At 33.4% G+C, this 21315-nt stretch overlaps 1 protein-coding gene across 2 annotated transcripts; it reads left to right on the top strand.

Annotated features, from left to right (window-relative positions):
* The first annotated feature begins 15846 nt into the window (after window positions 1-15846).
* Window positions 15847-20012, top strand: LOC107909558 (probable protein phosphatase 2C 15). Of its 2 annotated transcripts, none has more exons than XM_016837139.2 (9): window positions 15847-17220; window positions 17366-17738; window positions 18216-18387; window positions 18490-18643; window positions 18727-18790; window positions 18876-18983; window positions 19071-19196; window positions 19288-19520; window positions 19606-20012. In XM_016837139.2, the coding sequence occupies exons 2-9, from the start codon at window positions 17529-17531 to the stop codon at window positions 19823-19825; spliced, it is 1287 nt and encodes a 428-aa protein (XP_016692628.1). In that variant the 5' UTR covers window positions 15847-17220; window positions 17366-17528; the 3' UTR covers window positions 19826-20012. The 2 variants fall into 2 exon arrangements, with proteins under 2 accessions (XP_016692628.1, XP_016692629.1); XM_016837140.2 differs by having other exon boundaries at window positions 16056-16288.
* Window positions 20013-21315: the final 1303 nt, after the last annotated feature.

Genomic DNA, 21315 nt, shown 5'->3' with positions numbered 1-21315 from the left:
TTCCTTGAATGTCGATAGGGGATTTCAATGCTATTCTGTCAGAGAGTGAGAAGTGTGGGGGACTCTCTAGCGGTAAATGTTACCCTTTTTTTAGAAAATTTATAGACTCTTTTGCCTTGCATGATTTAGGATTCAGGGGTTCGACATTCACTTGGCATAGGGGTAGACTTGATCGAGCTTTTGGTAATGATGAATGGGTTAAGTTTTTTCCCATATGTTGGGTCTCTCACGTTCCGAGGATTAAGTCAGATCATCGAACCCTTTTCCTTTCTCTTAAACTAGAAGTCTATGCTTCTAAGGGACATCCTTTTCGTTTCTTGGAAGGGTGGATTGATCATCAAGTTTTTTTCAATTTTGTTAAAGAAAAATGGAATTTTAATGGTAACATGACAAAGACCCTTTCGCACTTTACGTATGATATCAAGATATGTAATAAAATGGTGTATGGTCATATTAGATCAAGGAAAAAAATAGCTTCTCAATAGATTGGCAGATATTTAGAGAGCTTTGGAAAGCTCCAACTCTAATCAACTTATGAATATTGAGATGCAGGTTAGGGATGAATTGGAATCTGTCTTGTATCATGAAGAACTATTTTGGAAGCAAAAATCTAGATGTCTAGTCTAGGCCACCAATATAGTTTCTTTATGTCCCAATACATCTTATTTCCTCCACGATGCATGGCATAAGGGTTAGCATGCCCCTTCCAAAGTATGATTTATCTTATGTCCTTATTGTTTGACACACAATATCTCACATGGTAGTACAAAATACCATCGTCATTAAACCCATAATCCTCGGTTTTGCCATCTTCCACCTTTTTGATCCATGGTAACAATGACACATCTAATGATTGTTTAGCCTTGATCTTATTGGTTAAGATCTCATTGGTTAAGGTAGGTTTCACTTGTAGCTCAGCTAGCAAGCTTCTATCAACCACTAAACTTAACCTAACAAACATCATTTTTAAACTTAACCTGTATAGATGTAGCACTTCTCACCATACAAGTAGTGCCTTCAAATTTTTAGTGTGAAAACTACTACAACCAACTCTAAGTCATGAGTCAGGTAGTTGCACTCATGTTGTTTCAATTACCTCGACACGTAGGTAACTATTTTACTGCATTATATTAACACACATCTAAGGTCAATATAGGATGCATTGTTGTACACTACATATTCTTTCCCTAGTTCGGGCTAGATTGATATAGAAGCTTGAGTCAGCACCACTTTTAGCTTTTCAAAGCTAGATTGTTGTTCATCTATCTACTTAAGTAGAACATCCTTCCTTAATAACTTGGTTAGGGGTGTGGCAATCAAAGAGAACCCTTCAACAAATAGATGATAGTACCCGACTAAACCAAGGAAACTTTATATTTTAGAAACATTTTTGGGCTGTTTCCATTCTAGGATGACCTCTATCTTGAGTGTTGGTTAAATTGAATGGCATTACAAGGAATTCATAGTGGCCATAACATGTTTTAAATATGGTTTTGAGCATATTCACCTCATTTACCTTTAGTTGATAGTACATGTATCTTAGATCTATCTTTGAAAACACCGTTGCACCTCGTATTGATCAAATAGGTCGTCTATCCTAGGCAGAGGATATTTATTTTTGACATTCAGTTTGTTCAACTGCCGATAATCTATGCAAAGCCTTAGGGAGCTATCTTTCTTTTTAACAAATAGGACCGAAGCTCCCTATGGAGAAACACTAGGTCTAATAAACCCATGATTTAGAAGCTCTTGAAGTTGGATTTTTAGCTATTGTAGCTCTTTAGGTGTCAGACGGTAGGGAAGAATAAACACCGGAGCATTTTTTAGCACCAGTTCAAATTTGAACTCTAGCTCACGATTTGGAGGTAACCTTGGCAACTTTTCAGGAACCACATTTGAAAATTCCCTAACAGTTTGGATGCTATCTAAGGCAGATCTATTGGCATTTTCATCCATCACATAGGTTAGATAAGCGTCACACCTTTTCCGAACTAACTTCTCGACAACAATAGTAAAAATGACATCGGATAAATAATCTCATCGCTCCCCAACCATATCAATTTCACTACCCTCCGTTGTTTTCAAGGTTACCCTCTTAGAGGCATAATTTAGGCTAACTTGGTGTTCCACTAACCAATCCAGAAGATCTGCGGGAAACACTACCCATTGAACCTCCAATGAACATCTTCTATAGATTTTATTTACATTAATCGATTATCCTAAGGGGCTTACTACGGTAACATTAGTAGTGGTTTCCTCAACCCCAACACCTAATTTATTAGACATATTACATGCAACATACGAATGGGTGGATTCTATGTCAATTAGGGCCAAATATGAGACAAAATGAATAGTAAAAATACTTGTAATGACATCGGATGCATCCCTCTCTTCATGACCCCTAATGACATAAATAATGGCAAGTTTTCTAACATTGGTTTGATTCGCACTAGTTGGCATAATGTTTGTGGCCCTATTTTGACCTTTGCCCCTCGGAAGCAACTGCCTCACTCTAAGGTTTTCAGCCTGATATTGGGTCAGAGTTTGTGTTGGGTCGGTCCGATAAGGATATTATTTAATCTTGTGCTTGGTCGACCCACATCTCAAACATGGACCCAACTTTTTCCACCACTTGCCCAAGTGATATTTTCCACAATATTTACAACTAGGAATATTTCCTCTTGAATTGGTTACAAAAACCCCTTAATGTGGCTCATTTAATAGGGCAAGAGTTTGAACTAGTGGAACTCAAATATCTCTTAACCGGGACCTTACTTTTCTCCCAATTTTCACGTTCCACCTACTTAATTTCCTCCACGATCTTGGCTTTCTCCACTAGGGTCTCAAACACTCGTTCTTGGTGTGGAGTAACCTGAATCTTGAGGTCGAAACGCAATCCATTTTCGGGCCTCACACATTTATCTTGCTTCGTGGCGACCATACCTTGGGCATAACAGTTGAGCCTCAAAACTTCAGCTTCATATTCTGCAATGTTCTTATCTCCTTGTTTCAGCTCGATAAACTTGAGCTTGCGGGCTTCCACGTACCTAGTGCCAACATATTTCTTTTGGAAGGCCTCTTGGAAGTACTCCTAGGTTATTTATTTATTGATCGTAAGATTATCATTAGATAGTAAATCTATAAGGATTTGAGATTAAACATCGGGATTTGAGGCGTACTTACTGCTTCTTGGCAAAGATTGAGGGGTTTCTAATGACGATTACGATTTCGGTAAGAAAATGAGTTAACAGAGATTGACTTGATTCAGGATAAAAAATAATAATTCAGCAATGGAGAGAAAATATTTTGTAAAAAAGATTATGAAAAAGAAAGGTGAGAAGAAATAGAGATAGGAGAGCAAAATTTCTAATTAGAATGGAAAAAAGAAACATAATCCTAATGTAATTAGGGAAAAAGGGACTAAAATTGTTAAGGGTTATAGATTTTTAAAGGATGCATAGTAAATTTACCCTTGTCGCCGAAAATGAAAGAGAAATAGGGATTTGGGGTTGCTTGAATGCAAGCATCCAAGGGGGAAAGGTAATGCTTAACCGTTTAGGCCACTACCCATTCTTATTGATCTTTAAGTCCAAATAATATTTCTTTTAATGTGGTTTTCAACTTAGTTTACTGAAAATAGAAAAGGAAATAAATGGGAGAGGGGTGAATAAAACCTAAGACCTTTAGAAAGTGCACCACTACTTAATCATCAAGCTTAATTCAATACTTGGTTAATTATTTCAATTAACCCCGACAATATGGGTATACACAAATGCTATTAAAAATGTTTATAAATCGGAAAGTGAAGTGATAAAAAATCAGATATATAGACATGGTTGTTAAGCTTGTTAAAAAAAAGAAATATCATATGACATACCTTGGGCTTGAACTACTCTGATTTTTTTGTGTATATGTTTAATTCAACGAAAGAATGCTCCGATTAATGAGATTGATACAACTAATGTTAATTTACTGATAAATTTTTTTAATAAAAATCACAATATTTTCAAACCTTAAATAATTTGAGCATCCAAATATAAATGGATGCGGTAAAAAAGTGAAGTACCTTTAATGCTTTTTTCAACTAAAAGAAATCATAATAATTTCTCGTTTGCTTTAATGATAAAAACACAAAATTATTGATAGTATACATATACAATAGAATCTTATTGGCAATAAAAAATATATAATTTAGACTTGGTGCAAAAAGTATAACATCAAAGCCAATTTTTCTATTTTGAAGCAAAACTTTACTACAGAATATATAAGCATTACTTTTGAAAAATTAAAATGGTTAATGTTTCCATTATTATTTGATTTTCCTGTTGCTAAAATCAATGGATTAGTTCAAAATGATTCTAAAAATACTATCAAAGTTAATAAATATAAATACAATATGCTTCAAAATTATATCAAAAGTTAAAGCCATAATTCCAAAATTCTTGTCGAATTTCTAAAATATTTGGAGGCAAAATGCTTCAAAACTTATAGTTGAATAATATAATTTCAATTTTAATATATGAAGTAATTTAATTGAAAGTAATTAGTGTGGGATTAATTTGCAAGGTAATTTAATTAATATTCATCAACAATCAATTTCTTTTATGAAGCGACAACTAACTTCAACCTAAAACTTGCCTATTTTGTATTAATTTTTTTGCCGTTTTTATGTTATATATATGATTTTACAAATTTAGCATACTGTAGAGTCATTTAATTTTATAAATATATACTGTTAGTCTTTTAAAATACTAAAATCAATGATTAGCCTGTCGTCTAAAATTCTTGGAAATCAACTAAAAAAGATTTTGCCAAATCAAAATGCCTTTCTCCATAATCATCCTATTATTGATAATGTGCTTTTAAGTAGCGAAATCCTCTACACCATTAAAGGGATAAACAAAAGGAAAGCGATCCCTTGTTGCCCTCAAAGTTGGCATGAACAAAGCCTTTCGTAGAATAAGTTGGACATTCCATGGGGTTTAGTCACAGCTGGATTGTTAGAGTTGTGTGATTTTTACACGGGTCATTACATTTTTTTAGTTTTATATTTAATTAAATATTTAATTTTATTTTGTGAAACATAATTATCGAAGAAATCGTACATGAAAAAAAATTACAAGTACTTTATCAAACGATGCTTTCAATTACTTTTTTTTTCACAATTTATTCTTCGGATCATCATTCCTCATTGGCGACATCTATGGTGTCTCGAGCAACCACGGTTGTAGGTATTAGCTTGTGTGGGAACACTTTTTGGGTTAGGATGACACCCCGGGTGCAGTTCGCTAGGCCTTTTACAAGGATCAAGGATCCCTGGATGAATGTACGTCACACGACTACGTGCAACAGCATCGACTTAGACCACAACCATGCTGATCAGTGCAAAGCAAATTAACCAAGTCTTCATGATGGATAACCCCATGATTGAACTTAAATTCAAAAGATATTGAAATTTCACAAATATTTATACGATTTGTCTGGTACTCGATTTTCGTAAAATTGCTTAACTTGGTGGTGATATTGTTTTTTTTTGAGTTGTTTGATGTTTTTATGTCTAAGATTAGTATATTAACTGTTTCATATTAAATCACTTGGGCAATATAAATATAGTATAGTTATTGAAAAGTCTAAAATTTTAAATATGAAAAAATATCATAAAAGTACCGTAGAAGAACTTGTACTATGCCTCGAATTGCATTTTGGTTCTTCTATTAAAAGGAAGAGCAAACCGATCCATATGTACATCAGAAGAATGATTAAATTAGCTGCTCCTTTAAAATTCTATCGAAAAATGTTTAATTTAGCATTTTACATATAAGGGATAATAACAAATATAACCCCAATCTTTACACCTTTATTCAATTTTACCCTACTATTTTATTTTGTGAAAATTAACTAGTTAATAATAAAACTACTTAAGAAATGAATCTAGACAAACGTGTGCCATGATTTTGATATGTCTGGACATCCAAATGTCCAATGTCATTCTTGATGTGAAAAAAAATATTATTCTCTTTTATCAATTCATTTTTTTTAAATTTTTTCCAAATTTATGTTCACCTCGTTACATATTGAAAGGTTGCCACATGTCACCACCGGATTGGCTATAAGTGCCATGTCAACACAAAGTGTCGGTGTTAGTGCAGAGGTTCCAACTAAGGTGACGGAATACAAGTTCAGGTGCAAGCTAGGACCAAAAAAAATTCATGTACCAACTAAATACTTTTGAACAAGTTCGAGGGGAAACTACATATTAACTCTTCTCTGATATGTATCACCCCTTGCCCGACCTGATCATCGGGTCGAAACTATAAGATGCCACATTCATTTCCGGAGCAATAACTGTCATTTATACAAAAATAATCATTGTAAACATGCAATTATCTTTTAAATACATTTACATTATGTAACACCCCTAATCCGTATCCGTCACCGGATTAGGGTTACGAGGCATTACCGAACAAGACACAGTTCAGCACAGTCATTTATCACCTTTCATACACCAAAGAATAACAATACATTTATAACATTATCAAACTTGAATAATCTCAATTCACTTATTTTAAATTCAAATATATAAATGATAATTACAATTCAAATCAATCATACCTTACTAAGCATGTATCACAAATAAACACATTTCAAAATTCAAACTAATTCAATTTAAACATACATCAAAGCTCAATCGAACATATTCTATAATTAACAAATTCGAACCAAACTTGTATACATCAGAGTCACGTTAAATTATATAATACTTTCAATATTCGATTTCCCTAATTCCATTGTATTAATGACATTTTCATAATTAAATCATATTCAAGCATATATCTTCACTTTTCATATACAGAAAATATTTTCGTACATAATTTCACTATCTAAATATCAAACATTGCATTTCATAACTTCTGTATATGTACATAATGAAATCAATATGTATACAACTTAATGTCCAATCAGATATACAACATTAGTAACATTATATTATGGCCGTACATACCTTTGATGTCATTATATTATACACATATGACCATTTCAATGAAATCATTCAATCATAAACTATACACGCTCAATACAAATCAACTTATCCTTTAATCAACTAATCCAATAAATTTATAAAAGCTAAATTCAAACTTGTATTACTCACTTAACTATCATTACCCGAATTTGTATGTATCTTATTCATAAATTTTAAGCCTACTTTAAAATCATTTATATATATATCATTTAAAAGACCAAAAACATGCATATTTATCTATTACAAGTTTGCGCATATGAATACACCATTTTAGCCATATCCAAAAATCCATACAATTCATATAATTTTACAAATATAAAATCGAATATTAAGTCCACTTTCATAAGCAAATCGTACCTTTATTAAATACTCCACATTCCTAATTTATTTCATAAAAAATTGGCATCCATTAATAACCTCATAAATTGTACAAGATTTAGCCATTAAATCATAAGTCAAAATATGTCATTTCCTAATCAAATCATATCGATTCAAATAATAAAATCATACATATCAATTCATATTTTCCAAACCTATATCCATACACCAATTTATAGCATAAAACACACTTCCAAAACAGGTCTAGATCATGACCAAATATACACATATTCTTCCATACCTTATAACCGTACATACATATGCACATTACTAGTTTCTTTCAAATCAATTTATTAATGCAAATATACTCTTACAAACCAAATTTAACTGTCATTTCATCTATGATTTACTTAGCATTTCACCTATATGCCATAACCGAGTTCACTTAATTACTAAATTACATAACAATACCTTAACAAAGCATATCAAACAATATTCACATACATTTACTTATAAATAAATCATAGCCGAAACACCAAGACCAAAACCAAACATATCACACATATAATATATATATAACACATAACCAAGATTAATTAAGCTTGAATATCATTTACCTCATTACCGAAGCACATGACTAAAACACCATAGCATATATATACCATGTAATTACTATCCATATAAGATTAAACCATGGCCGATTCAGAGATTAACATATTATACCAAACTCACTTCACTTATATGCTTTAACTAAGCTCACCTATACTGAATTATTTACCACCTTCTTAACAAAACATATCAAACATAATTCACATAAATAAATATGCCATAGCCGAAATACCAAAATCAACATATCTATCACTTGATCAAAAGCATAAAAACCATGCTTAACAAAATAAATAAGCCATTTTCACATGGCTCATATTTACAACCCAAAAATCAAACATATTAACTAGACTATACATGCCATAAGTTTAAATTCAAACTTAGTAAAATACCGAAAACAGTCGATAGTGTGATAGACTTCTCTGACGATCCCCGTGCTCTTAACCAACTTCCAAATCTATAAAATTGAAAGCAATTACACACAGTAAACTATTAAAGCTTAGTAAGTCATAATCAAATAAACATTTAATCATTTACGTAAATTAAGCTAGAAAATTAGTAATAAACCATTATAATTTCACATATAATTCAATTTATCAACTTATATATCAAAACTTATATAATTTGTAATAACTTCCCTTTTTACTGAATAATCAATTGAACATTAATATAACCAATCATCACTTTCCTCAATGCACATATACATCAAAGGTCGAATACATATATATTCAAATACGCAATCATATAATTCATATTTCACATAACTTCATATCATCAATTCAAGTATACAACTTACCTTATTTTCAAATAGGTAATCAACTATCACATACCTGGTCACTTAGCCTGATTTATACATTCGTACACAACTTATCTTTGCCCGTTGAACCATTCGGAATTAAAAAGGATACTCGGATAGTCGGAAGACTCGTACAATGCCAACATCCCAGACATGATCTTACATGTAATCACATATCGATGCCACTGTCCTAGACAGGGTCTTACACAAATCAAATACGATGCCAATGTCCCAGACATGGTCTTACGCGTAAACACAAGTCGATGCCAACGTCCCAGACGTGGTCTTACACGAAAACACATATCGAAATCCTATGTCATGACATATGTATCCTAACTATTCCTAAGGCTCATACGGGGCTTTCAGACGTCGTAACTTAGTCGAAACAAATTCATAAACATAGCTGCCAAGCTTGTACACATTCGGCTAATACGTATATTTATTCACATATTCACTTCAACACATATAATTCAAATTTAATTAAAATTAACAACGTCTATTTGCTTATAAACTTACCTCGGATATCGACGGACGGAATAGACGACTATTCGATTTTTTTTGTTTTTCCCCGATCCAAATCCGTTTTCTTTGGTTCATGATCTAAACATATTCAAATTAAACTTATTTAAACATAATTCCATTCAATTTAATCCAAAAACACATAAATGAAAAATTTATCATTTTGCCCCTGACATTTTACACTTTTTACAATTTAGTCCCTATTGCATAAAACACAAAATACACAAAATTTCATAATACCCATGCTTGGCCGATTATCACTCTAGCTCATCTAAGTCCATACATTTCATTTATTTCACATTTTAGTCCCTCAAAAATTTATTTTCATAATTTAGTCCAATTTACTCAAATTCATCAAAAATCCAAAGACAAAACATGATAATTTAACACATATATTTAATATTTCATCATCAAACAACAAAAATCTCAAACATTCATTAATGGCACATTTCAAAATCACCTTCAATTCACAAAATTAAGGTATGGGTTTTGAAGAACATGAAGCAACGATCTCAAAAACATAAAAATTATCAAAAACTAAAGTAAAACATACCTTGAATCAAGCTAGATAATGCTGAAACCTAAAGAAAACATGGATGGTTTCTTTCTTTTCTCCATTCGGCCAACAAAGATGAAAATAGTCATCTTTTATGTTTTATTTTATTATAACTTAATTTATTAACTAAGTTACAAAATTAACCTTTTAGTAATAAATATTTATAACATATAATATAAGGCTAATTTTGACCATTGCCACCCACTAACATTAAAATGGCCTAATTGCCACATAAAATCTCCATTTCATAAAGACAACAATAATTAAGCACTTTCATATTTAACCCTCGAATTTTTACTTTACGCGATTAAGCCATTTTCTCAAATTAAGCACACAAACAATAAAATTATTTCACGAAAGTTTCACCCATATAATTTCACACATATTTAACACAGAAAATAATATTAAAATATTTTTCAGACTCGGATTTTTGGTCCCAAAACTACTGTTCCGATTAGGGTCAAAATCAGGCTGTTACACATTATGTTAAACAATCAAATTTGAGACTTAATCAATCTTACAAAAGTTCTTTTATTAACCCGAGCACAAAATATGACTAAATTGTAAAGTTTTAGAAATTCAAGTCCAACGATGTGACATCACTTCCTCCATGTCATGGCATCGCCAAACAGCTTGTCACGTCATGATCTCAAGCCATTAAACGTCGCGACATGACTCATTGTTGGCTGACGTTGCAACGAGGAAGATTGCTCGTCGAGACGTGGACTATGTTTTTGGTAGAAAGAACTATTTGGTACCTATTTGATACTTCCAAACCAAACCTACAACAGTTGCACCAAACACCAAATTCAATGGGATCAAAACATGCCAAAATCATGCTACACTAGTTCAAAATTCATAATCAACTCATCAACAAGGTATTCACTACTTAAACATCAATTAAACTTTAGCATTTTCTTATCATTAAAGCATATGAAACCAAATACCAAGTTATACCTATACTATATCAACTTGAGACATGCCATTTCAACTTCATTTTTGACCATTTAAATACACATATGTACAACTAAGTCACAAGCATTATATAATCAACATCTACCCAAGTTAGTCTACATTTATCAAGCATACTTCAAATTAATAATGCACAATTACATTCCATCTCATTCACCTATCATTAAGATACCACTTCTACTTATTCAATGCCAATTCATATATCTCAGGCACTCAAACAAATATCCTTGTTTCATTAAACATGGAATGCACATATGTTCATCTTCACAATTGAACCAAAACACCAAATCATCACAAGATATCAAGTTCATCAAAACATCTTATACATTAAGATATATGTCAAAGCACTTATATACATCAAGACAACTATATACATTCCACAATTCCTTAACTCAATATGATCAAAATACTACCAATTTAGTGAAAGGATAGTGTGAGCTTCGATGACGCTTCGACTTGACGCGTTCCACAAGATGATGATCTATAAGGACAGGGGAAAACAAATGGGGTAAGCATATACGATACTTAGTTAGTTCATAGACATTAAACAAAAGCTTACATTATCTTACAACTAAACACAAGAAGCTACTTAGCTTGGCAAAGTTTGCCTAAACATGACAAATCACATAACAACAAGGTGAGTTTAACATATAACCATACCATATAGTAATTCAAACACATAATATTTCAATTTACTTAAATCAACATTTCAATGCCATTCTCATAATAATTTCAACATCTAGCCATTTGAATACCAAATTCATACCACTCTATTGTAATTTTTTCCCTTTTCATTAACCATTTAGCCCGATGAACTCTAGTGAACAAATTTGCATACACAGGTAACTGCACCACACCAGATTGCTCATTCGAGCAATAACTACACCACACTAGGGCACTAACATGCAAAGCTTGTAGGCAATCATATGTATAATTGTATAACAATACATCCCTCCACCATACTAGGGTCTCTGTAGAGACATACAATATCAGATGGTCCGCAACAAATGTTGGGTCCCGATATAATCTATAATGATCTTCGTACAATCACTTATCCCATACAGGCATGCATATAACCCTATTGACATGTCAATTGTATCCTAATCTTTACTAAGTTCACCTAGGCATCTTTAACACATATAATCATTTCTTTACAATTTAGTCCATATCTAACCTTTTGTACTAATTCGCAAACAATTAAAATTACAACCAAACATACACATATTTATAATTCAAATACCTAAAAATTTAAACACAATCATACCGTATGAAGTTACCTATTCAAATCAACAAACAAGTTGAATTTGCAAGGACTAATCGATAATTTTGGCTTTTCTCCGATTATATATTGTTTGATCCAATTCTCGATCTATCCAATTATTCAATTCAATTTATCAATACCAAATATATTTTATTATTCCATGATATGCATGTACCTATTTAATTTCATTTTTTGAGTGCCTCCTTAAGTTTTCCATTTTATTCAATTTAGTCCCTAAAACCAAAATTGTCATATCTTTCAATTTTGAGCTTCGATTTCAAAAAAAATCTCAATTAAATCCTTTTAGGACCCTTTAATATCTATTATTATAGAAATTTCACATCAATTATGTAATTTATTCACTTTGGTCCTTTTGAACAAAACTAACAATTAAACATTACACAATCTAGTCCTTTTCCACATATAAGCTTAAAACATATCAGTTTAACCCCTATTTTTTCAATAAATCAACCATGGAAACTTTCAAAAACTTTAACATTTTTTACAAATTGGTACATGGGCTAGCTAAATCAAGCTCCCATAACCTCAAAAACATAAAAATTACAATAAAATGACTTGAATACACTTACCAATTGAAGGACCGAATAACTTGAAGTTTTTATTTAGTGTTTCGGTGAGGAAGGAGGAAAAAAATTTAAAATGACAAGCACTATTTACCTTTATATTCTTAGATTAACTTTATTAATAAAAATTCATTTAGTTAAACCTTAATTAATTAAAGCTTAATTATAATTAACCAAAGTTAATGGAGAATAACATCATTCTCCACTATTTGATGATGCAAATTGGTTTAATTACCATTTAATTTGATCCTCTTGAAATTTAAATATCTATAATGATAAAACTTTTACAATTTAATCATTATACTTTAATTAATTATCAATATGACAAAATTACTAGACCAAACTTTAATATATTTCTATATTAATCTCGTAAATATTAATATTAATATTAATATTTACTAACTTGGTTTATGGAAATAGAGTTCCGAAACCATCATTTTCAACACCACTGAAAATTGGGTTGTTACATTGTACATGAGTAGAGATAAAATCATTTATTTTATAAAAAATCCAATATCATTTTATTAAATGACAAAATCCTTACACCTTATTAAATTTTCATAGTTTTATACTTAATTAAATATTTAATTTGATTTTGTGAAACATAATGTTAGAGTTGTGTGACCCAAATTCCTGTTAATAAAAAAAAAAGTGACAAGATAGGGGGATTTGTGGAGACGAAGGCCGCAGCTCGCCACAGATCTGCATTAAGCATAAAATTAGATTAGGGTTGCAACCCCGCGGTACAATACAGGCTGCACAAGTGGAATCCGTTTAGAAGTACACTTCTTCCATTTGATATTGATTTGAATAAGGTGTTTCAACCTTATTGCATTGCTTCTATTAGATTTTGATTAGAATAAGGTTTTTACACCTATAAATAGATGTAGTCGTCTCTACTCTTGTATCGTTCGAATTCAACAATTAATGAATTTTTCTTCTCCTCTGCCCGTGGTTTTTCCCAAAAGGCCACGTAAAATCTGTGTGTTCTATTTTTTTCTCTTTCTTTATGATTCATTGTGATTTTTGACATTTGATTTTCACATGGATCAATCTCATTCATCAATGTATCTCCACTACACAGGTTAATGGCTCTCTTTCAAAACCCATTTGCCTATGGAGAGATCTCAGACAAGGTGATCCCTCCTATATCAAAAATATCCTTTTTACTCCTCTTTTCTATAGACTCTAAAGAGATCATAAAGGGTGTTAAAATCAATAGGAATGTCTCTCCCATCAACCATATTCTTTTCATAGATGACTTGTACATAAATTTCAACGTTAGTGCCCACTCTTGCCAAACTCTTAATCTTTGCTGTAATCTTTCAGGCCTTTAATAAACTTTAACAAGTTTGGTCTCTTTCTTAGCCCTTCCATTAGACCCCAAGCAAAGAAATGGTTTAGTGGTATTCTAAAAGTTAAAAGAGTTTATCACCTAAGTTTGTATCTCGGTATGGACAAAAAAAAATCGATTTCTTCCAAGGGGTTCTCGATAAAATAAACAACAAGCTCACCTCATGAAAAGTCAAATACCTCTCTGCAAGAGGTAGATTAAGGCTTAGTTTGGATGGACGGTGTGTTTAGCTCCGGTGAGGTTAAAAACAACGGTGGCGGTGAGATTAGTTATTGAAGTAGTGAGATTGGATATTGTAGCGGTGAGATTAAAAACAGCGGTGGGGTATGTGTTTGGATTCAAATGCAGCTGTGGCGATGAAGTAAGAATAGAAAAGGACTTTTAAGGACATCAAATTAGAATTGATATATATCAAAAGTTTTTTAAATTATTTTACTTTTATAAAATTATTAAAGTATGTGAATTTATAAATTCATTTAATAAAATATTAAAATGTATCTTTTGATATTTTATTTATTATCCTATAAATTATCATATTTGTATTTATTTAAATGATAGTTATAACCTTAAAACACCTTAATTGTTATTACTTATTATCCTATAAATTATAATATTTATTAATTTATTATATAATATAAGTATTTATCCTACCTAATCTAGAGATAAATTGCTTGGGTTTTTCAAATATTAAAAGGGAAAGAAAAGATTAAAAAAAGTTAGAAAGGGCCATGGGTAAAATAGAAAAAAAAAAGCCTACGTTGAGTGCACTGAAGTAAAAAGCATCAGTAAGCAACTAGAGGTGCAGCACAATGAGAATCAGTTTAGTGGGCAACTGCAGGTATTATCCAAACAACTCATCAGTGAGATTTGAACTAAAAAAGTGGTTCAAACACAATGAAATGGAGCTAACTGGTCATCCAAAGGAAGACTAACTCTCATTAAATCTACTACCACTTTATATGTTCTCGGCTTTTAAGGCGCCAACGAGCATCTATGACAAGATTGATAGAACTATCCGATCATTCTGGTGGGAACATGATATTGGTCAAAGAAAGTTACACCTCTATAATTGGGACAAGTTTTGTGCAACAATCCTGGAAGGAGGACTTAGGATTAGACAAGCCAAACTCATGAACGAAGCGCTTTTAGCTAAACTAGCTTGGAGGATCATGTCTTCGCCCAACTCCTTCATTGCTGAAGTCCGAAAAGCTAAATACTACAAACGTGACGCCTTTGAAGTTGTCCAACTCAATGCTACTGACTCTTGGGTATGGAAAGATATCCTTTTAGGTAGAGATATCTACAACAAGGGAAGGACGTCCAAATTTGGAGTGGTAATGATTCCTGGATCAAACCGAATGCCGTTGAAAAGCAGTTGGACGTAGTCTAAACCCATAACACTTTTGTTCAAGCCTTCTCTTGCATTGACCAAAGTAGAATGAGATGGAATGAAAGTAAATCAAGAGAAACTCTTGGCCCCCAACTTGCAAATGATCTTATCAACAAGCCAATCTCCTTGGTTGGGGAAAAAGATAGAATCGTATGGCGGGATGACTACAGTGGCGTCTCTACCGTCAAGAATGCATACAACCATATCTGGAATTTACAACAAAACATTGGCCCCACCTTTGTCAACACTAAAGTATGGAAACAACTTTAGAAGCTTAAACTACCTTTCAAACTCATCACGTTCCTATTGAAAATTTGCAACAACTGTCTCCCAACCATGGAAAATCTTCATAGGTGCAATATTGGCATGGATTCTAGTTGTCCTTTCCATCACTCTCTTGCAGAATCCATGGAATATTTGTTCCTACATTTCAGTTTTACTCGAGCAGTTTGGTTTGGATCCTTCCTCTCCCAACGCATTGATAATATCAATATTCATTCTCTACCTTTCTGATCTCTTAATGGCTCCAGGTCAAAGAAATCAACCCACCAGAATCAAGGAAATTCTACACAATATTCATTTTCACCTTGTGGTCAATATTTAAAACAAGAAATGAGTTCATATTCAAGGGCATTGGTCCTATTCTTTAAGAGCCATAATGCGACTTTATGATATGCAACTCTCAATCCTAGCCTTCTTCAACAATACTCCAACAATCAACATTTGTCATCAACCCCAAATAACCCTTGAAGAAGGTGTTTCACACACACTCCCTGGAGATATTGGCAGGAATCCTGGGCGTACTATCATCGGGGTACTGCAATCATCGACAACAATAATGGCAATCAACTCATCATGGTCAAAAGCTACTCTATTGCCTCCAAACAATATGCAAGGATTTTCAAGCCACGGTCCTCCCTTGCCCTTTTGAAAGCTTATAATATTTTATTTTGTAGATTCATGTTAAAAGATGGAAAATTCATCAATATTATCCTCGGAAGAATCATGGCAACCAACAATATATGACATGCAAGAACTTCTCAAAACTCATAAAAGAATAGGAACAATGACCCTCACCTAATGAGGAACGTCACTAATTGAGCAAAATGCGCGTCCAAAACTTCTATTAGTTTTTCATTGTCTTAATTTTCATCTCTTTGTCATGTAAAAAGAAAACACATATTAAGAATAAAAAAAGTGATCTATAGAAGCGAAACATTTTTCACTGTCTAGATCTACTAGGAGAGGAGTTTAGGACAAACAGAAAGGCAGTCTTTGCAAAGATTCCTTAGTTTTATGATACTACTGCTTGAATTTTATTTAACTACTTGAAGCTGCTTTTCACTATTGAAACCGACTCTAAACAGAAACAGAATGTGGCTTTGTCGGCAGATTGCTGTATAGTCAGCAAAACCCACTTTCTGTGCTTTCTTTGTGGGAGAAAGCTGTCCATTTTTTTTCTTTTGGGACGCAATCCTTTCTGTAACAAATAAAAGCAAAAACTTTTGTTTTTGAGTGCTTGGTGGAAGGGAAATGTTGTGAAGCTGACCTGGGTTGGGGTGGGTTCTTTCTCATAATAATCAATTCTCAAGTATTATTATTTTTTCCTAACTTTAAAAAAATACAAGTTGCCTTTCTCTGTTTTGTAACTAAAAACTCTTTTTAGTGAGGGTTTGGTTTTTAGATTAATTGGATATACGACAGTTCATTGCCTTGTCACCAAAAACGCGTAGAGTTCCCCAGCTAGATTTATTTCCTCTTCATTGTTTATGGTTTGCTTAGTGTAGCAACCAGATCTGGCATTTGGTTTTGTACGAGACGCTAAACCAAACATTCTTTGCTGGTAACTTCATCTTCCTTCACTTCCTTGTCTGCTGTCATCTTTCTAAACTCAAGTGTCTTTGTTTCTGCTTAAGGATCTGCAATTTGGATGTGGTGCTGTTGTTTTTGCTGGATCTTACACTGACAGTTTGAGTTGTTCACTGCAGGTGAATTTCATAGTGGGTTTTGATTTGATAATTAAGTGAATTGGAAGAAGGTGCTTGTAGTTTTGAGATCTGTAGGGGAGGATCTTGTTCTTTGTGATTGAGTGGGCAACAATGGTTTGTTGAGTTTGGGGGGCCATTTATTAACCTTGTGGGGTGGTAGGATATGGCATCTGGAGCAGGCCGGCGTCGTGGTCATGAACTGGTGCCTCTGGCAGCATTAATAAGCAGAGAGATGAAGAATGAGAAGATGGAGAAGCCAAGTGTGAGATGCGGTCATGCCGCTCAATCTAGGAAAGGAGAAGATTATTTCTTGGTTAAAACGGATTGTCAACGAGTGCCTGGCAATCCTTCATCTACCTTCTCTGTTTTTGCGGTAATGAATCTCTTTTTTTTTTTTTGCAAACAAACTGCCATTTCATTGTTTTTCACATGCTTGGTGCTTTGGGTGATATATTTAGTCCGCTTTAAATAATATTGTTATGAGAAAACCCCTAAGCTGGTAATTAGAAATTGGTTAAAAGATCAAATAAGGTGCAGGCGATGGTATCGGTTGATAGAGATACAAAAACTGAAACGATGTAATGATATTATTGTACTAGTTCATAAGCCGGTATCATATGGTCCCATGGTTCTTACTTAATATGCAAGGTTGACTTGCTTAGGAGTTGGTAGGAGTATTCATGCTTTGAGCAATTGTTTTCTTTCTCTTGAGGATGATACATATGGAGATTACAAACAAGAGCAGCATTTTACATTTTCTGATGAATTATAGTAATCTTTGCGCTTGGATGGTTTCTTCATTACTTCCTTCACTTCGTCTGTGGTGGTGACTATTTTCTTCTGCCTTCAGATCTTTGATGGGCACAACGGTAATGCTGCAGCAATCTTTACGAGGGAGCACCTTTTGAGTCATATATTGAGTGCTGTTCCTCGTGGCCTTGGGCGGGAGGAGTGGTTTCAAGCTTTACCCCGAGCATTAGTTGCCGGATTTGTGAAGACCGACAAGGAATTTCAGAGTAGAGGCATGGAATTTGTTTTCCAATTCTTATATTCTCTAATTGTTTCTTCTGTACATTTAGATGACACTGGTGTTCTCTGTCCTTATTGATTTTTTTTTTCTGCAGGTGAAACATCGGGTACTACTGCTACATTTGTAATAGTTGATGCATGGACAGTGACTGTTGCTTCTGTTGGGGATTCTCGTTGCATTTTAGATACTCAGGGTGGTGGAATCTCTACCTTAACCGTTGATCACAGACTTGAAGAGAATGTGGAAGAGTGCGTCTTTATCTTGACAGATCTCCTTTCTTCCATTTCCATGAACAGAATTCTTAATTGGTGATGTGCTTTTGTTATTGCAGGAGGGAACGCGTCACTGCTAGTGGGGGTGAGGTTGGGAGGCTTAGCATTGCTGGTGGTGCCGAGGTTGGTGTTTTTAAATCTCAACTTTATTTTTTCTCCCCTAGTAACATGTAGCATTGGAATCTAACTTTTTTCCGGACTGTGACAGATTGGTCCTCTCCGATGTTGGCCGGGAGGTTTATGTCTGTCTAGGTCAATAGGAGATATGGATGTTGGAGAGTTTATAGTTCCCATACCTTATGTAAAGCAAGTAAAGGTAAGCTTGTTGGATCTTGTGCAATGTTCTTGTTGATGTTATGATTACATTCTCATTTGACATAGAAAACGCTGATGTTTGTAAAAGCTGTCAAACGCTGGTGGGAGGCTTATAATTGCTTCGGATGGTATTTGGGATGCCCTATCATCGGAAATGGCTGCAAAATCTTGCCGTGGATTACCAGCTGAACTTGCTGCTAGACAAGTTGTTAAGGTGATTCAATTCATCACCGTACAGTTTCTCCTTTTTTTACCCTTGTTTTAGACCGGCCTTTTTCCAGTTTTCCTAATATCATTTTGTTCAGGAAGCATTAAGGACACGAGGGTTAAAGGATGACACGACCTGCATTGTTGTCGACATAATTCCTCCTGAGAGTTCACCACCGCCTTCTCCTCTTCCCAAAAAGCCAAACAAACTGAGATCTTTCTTATTCAGGAAGAGCTCTCGTGATTCTGCCAATAAACTATCAAAGAAGCTTTCAGCTGTCGGTATAGTTGAAGAGCTGTTTGAAGAAGGCTCAGCAATGCTTGCTGAAAGGTTAGCACTTAGCACTAGACTTGCTTGTTGTTAATAATAAACTCCATTGTAATGGACACTGAAAGTGAAGTACTGCATTGTGCAGACTAGGAATTGATGAGGGTGCAGGGCAAACAACATCTGGGCTATTCACATGTGGTGTATGCCAAGTCGACCTTGCACCAAGTGAAGGCATCTCAGTTCATGCAGGTTCCATATTCTCGACCAGCTCAAAGCCCTGGCAAGGGCCCTTCCTTTGTGCTGCTTGCCGTAATAAAAAGGATGCCATGGAAGGAAAACGTCCCAGTGGAGTAAAAGTGGCTTAGCTTTTTCTATTATTATAATATATATTTGCCACCTTCTTCCATTCTAATTCTTTGATAGCAATCCTTGTTTTTTTACTAGGTTAGGCAATTGTTTTAGTCCTATATTATGTGCAAATGTATATGTATTCCCACTCAATAATATATATAATAATAATAAAAGCATGGATGCAAAAATTCTTTGTTGAAATTTTAAATTAATTATTACAGTTTCAATTTTCAATAAGATATTTTCGAGTAAAAGTAGAGATGTTTCTTTAATAAGTGGATAGCATTTTTAAGGAAAATTGTTTCTTGATTGTATGCAATTCCTTTTATTACTACAATTTTAGGTAATTGTGGATTCATCTAAAAATTAAGAGCTAAACACATGGTACAACGATGATTACAAGTCCAAGTCTTTTTTTTTCTTCCAAAGAATCAAAAACCTTGTCATTGGTAATCTTCTATTGCCAGAAGAGATAAAACATGATTCTTTGATGATTCCGCTTCAACTTTAATGAGAGTTACGGTTTCACCGTCGGTGGATCATCCTCAACCTGACAATTGTTTGTGCTGATCCTACTAGTCCATCTGCAACTTGATTCCCAACACGGAGGGTGTGGGAGATTCTTTCTAATGCTCAAGCAATCTCTCTCAAAAGTAATCCAATGTCAACCCCAAACTCCAAAACTTTTAAGCTGCCTATGTCTCCACAATGAATAAGTCTCCATATGTTCTCTGTTATGCACCCACCCATTACCACTCGGTTCTCATTTCACATAACCACTCTTATGCTTGCCTTGTCTTCGTTTTGTTTAAACACCCCATCGAAATTAATTTTACATATCCCAAGGGTGGTGGTCGCCATGTTAACTATCATGGTTGCATTGAAGGGGTACCTGTGTCAGAAACAACATACAGCTTCAAAAAGTAAAGAGTAGGGGTACTCGTTCATATTTAAAGATACCATATTATTTTTAATTTAATATTTAATATTTAAAATAATGTTCTTTTATTAAGATTTTAAGTTTAAATAAAATTACGTATTTTTTAATGTTTACATAGTATTGTATTATTATTTATATTTAATTTTATGTGATATAATTACACAAAATATAAAAATATATTATAAAAATATAAAACGAGTTAGGATGGGCCAAACTTGGGTCTTGAATGTTGAAGCCAGAGTCAAATTTTCAATATGTTTAATATTTTTTGTCTAAGCTTATTTTTCTAGTCATATTTCGAATAAACCTTCAAGCTTGGATAAATAACCCGACCCGTAAGCTAGTTTAGATAGAATTATACGAAGAGATAATCCCAAATAGTTATTTCGATGAGACCGCATCTGTCATCATCTTCATTTTCAGATATAGTGTATAACCAATTTGTTATTATGGTGAGTGAGTGGGTTGTTAGCCAGGTTACACTTAGCTTCACCCAAACATTGAGATATGAGAAAGTCTTTAGTGGACTGGATAGTTGTTTCTGTTTCTGATTTACATCGTGAA

The sequence above is a fragment of the Gossypium hirsutum genome, chromosome D02, assembly GCF_007990345.1.
Source record: "Gossypium hirsutum isolate 1008001.06 chromosome D02, Gossypium_hirsutum_v2.1, whole genome shotgun sequence".
Classification (NCBI taxonomy): Eukaryota; Viridiplantae; Streptophyta; class Magnoliopsida; order Malvales; family Malvaceae; genus Gossypium; species Gossypium hirsutum.
The sequence above is the reverse complement of the archived record's forward strand: the minus strand, read 5'-3'. Positions and strand labels throughout refer to the sequence as shown.

What these genes read in the sequence shown, in the direction of transcription:
- LOC107909558 (XM_016837139.2), top strand. Translation starts at nt 17,529, where the DNA reads ATGGCATCTGGAGCAGGCCGGCGTCGTGGTCATGAACTGGTGCCTCTG. An exon ending in CTACCTTCTCTGTTTTTGCG is followed by an intron (nt 17,739 to 18,215) that starts GTAATGAATCTC and finishes TTCTGCCTTCAG; the next exon opens with ATCTTTGATGGGCACAACGG. An exon ending in CTTATGTAAAGCAAGTAAAG is followed by an intron (nt 18,984 to 19,070) that starts GTAAGCTTGTTG and finishes TGTTTGTAAAAG; the next exon opens with CTGTCAAACGCTGGTGGGAG.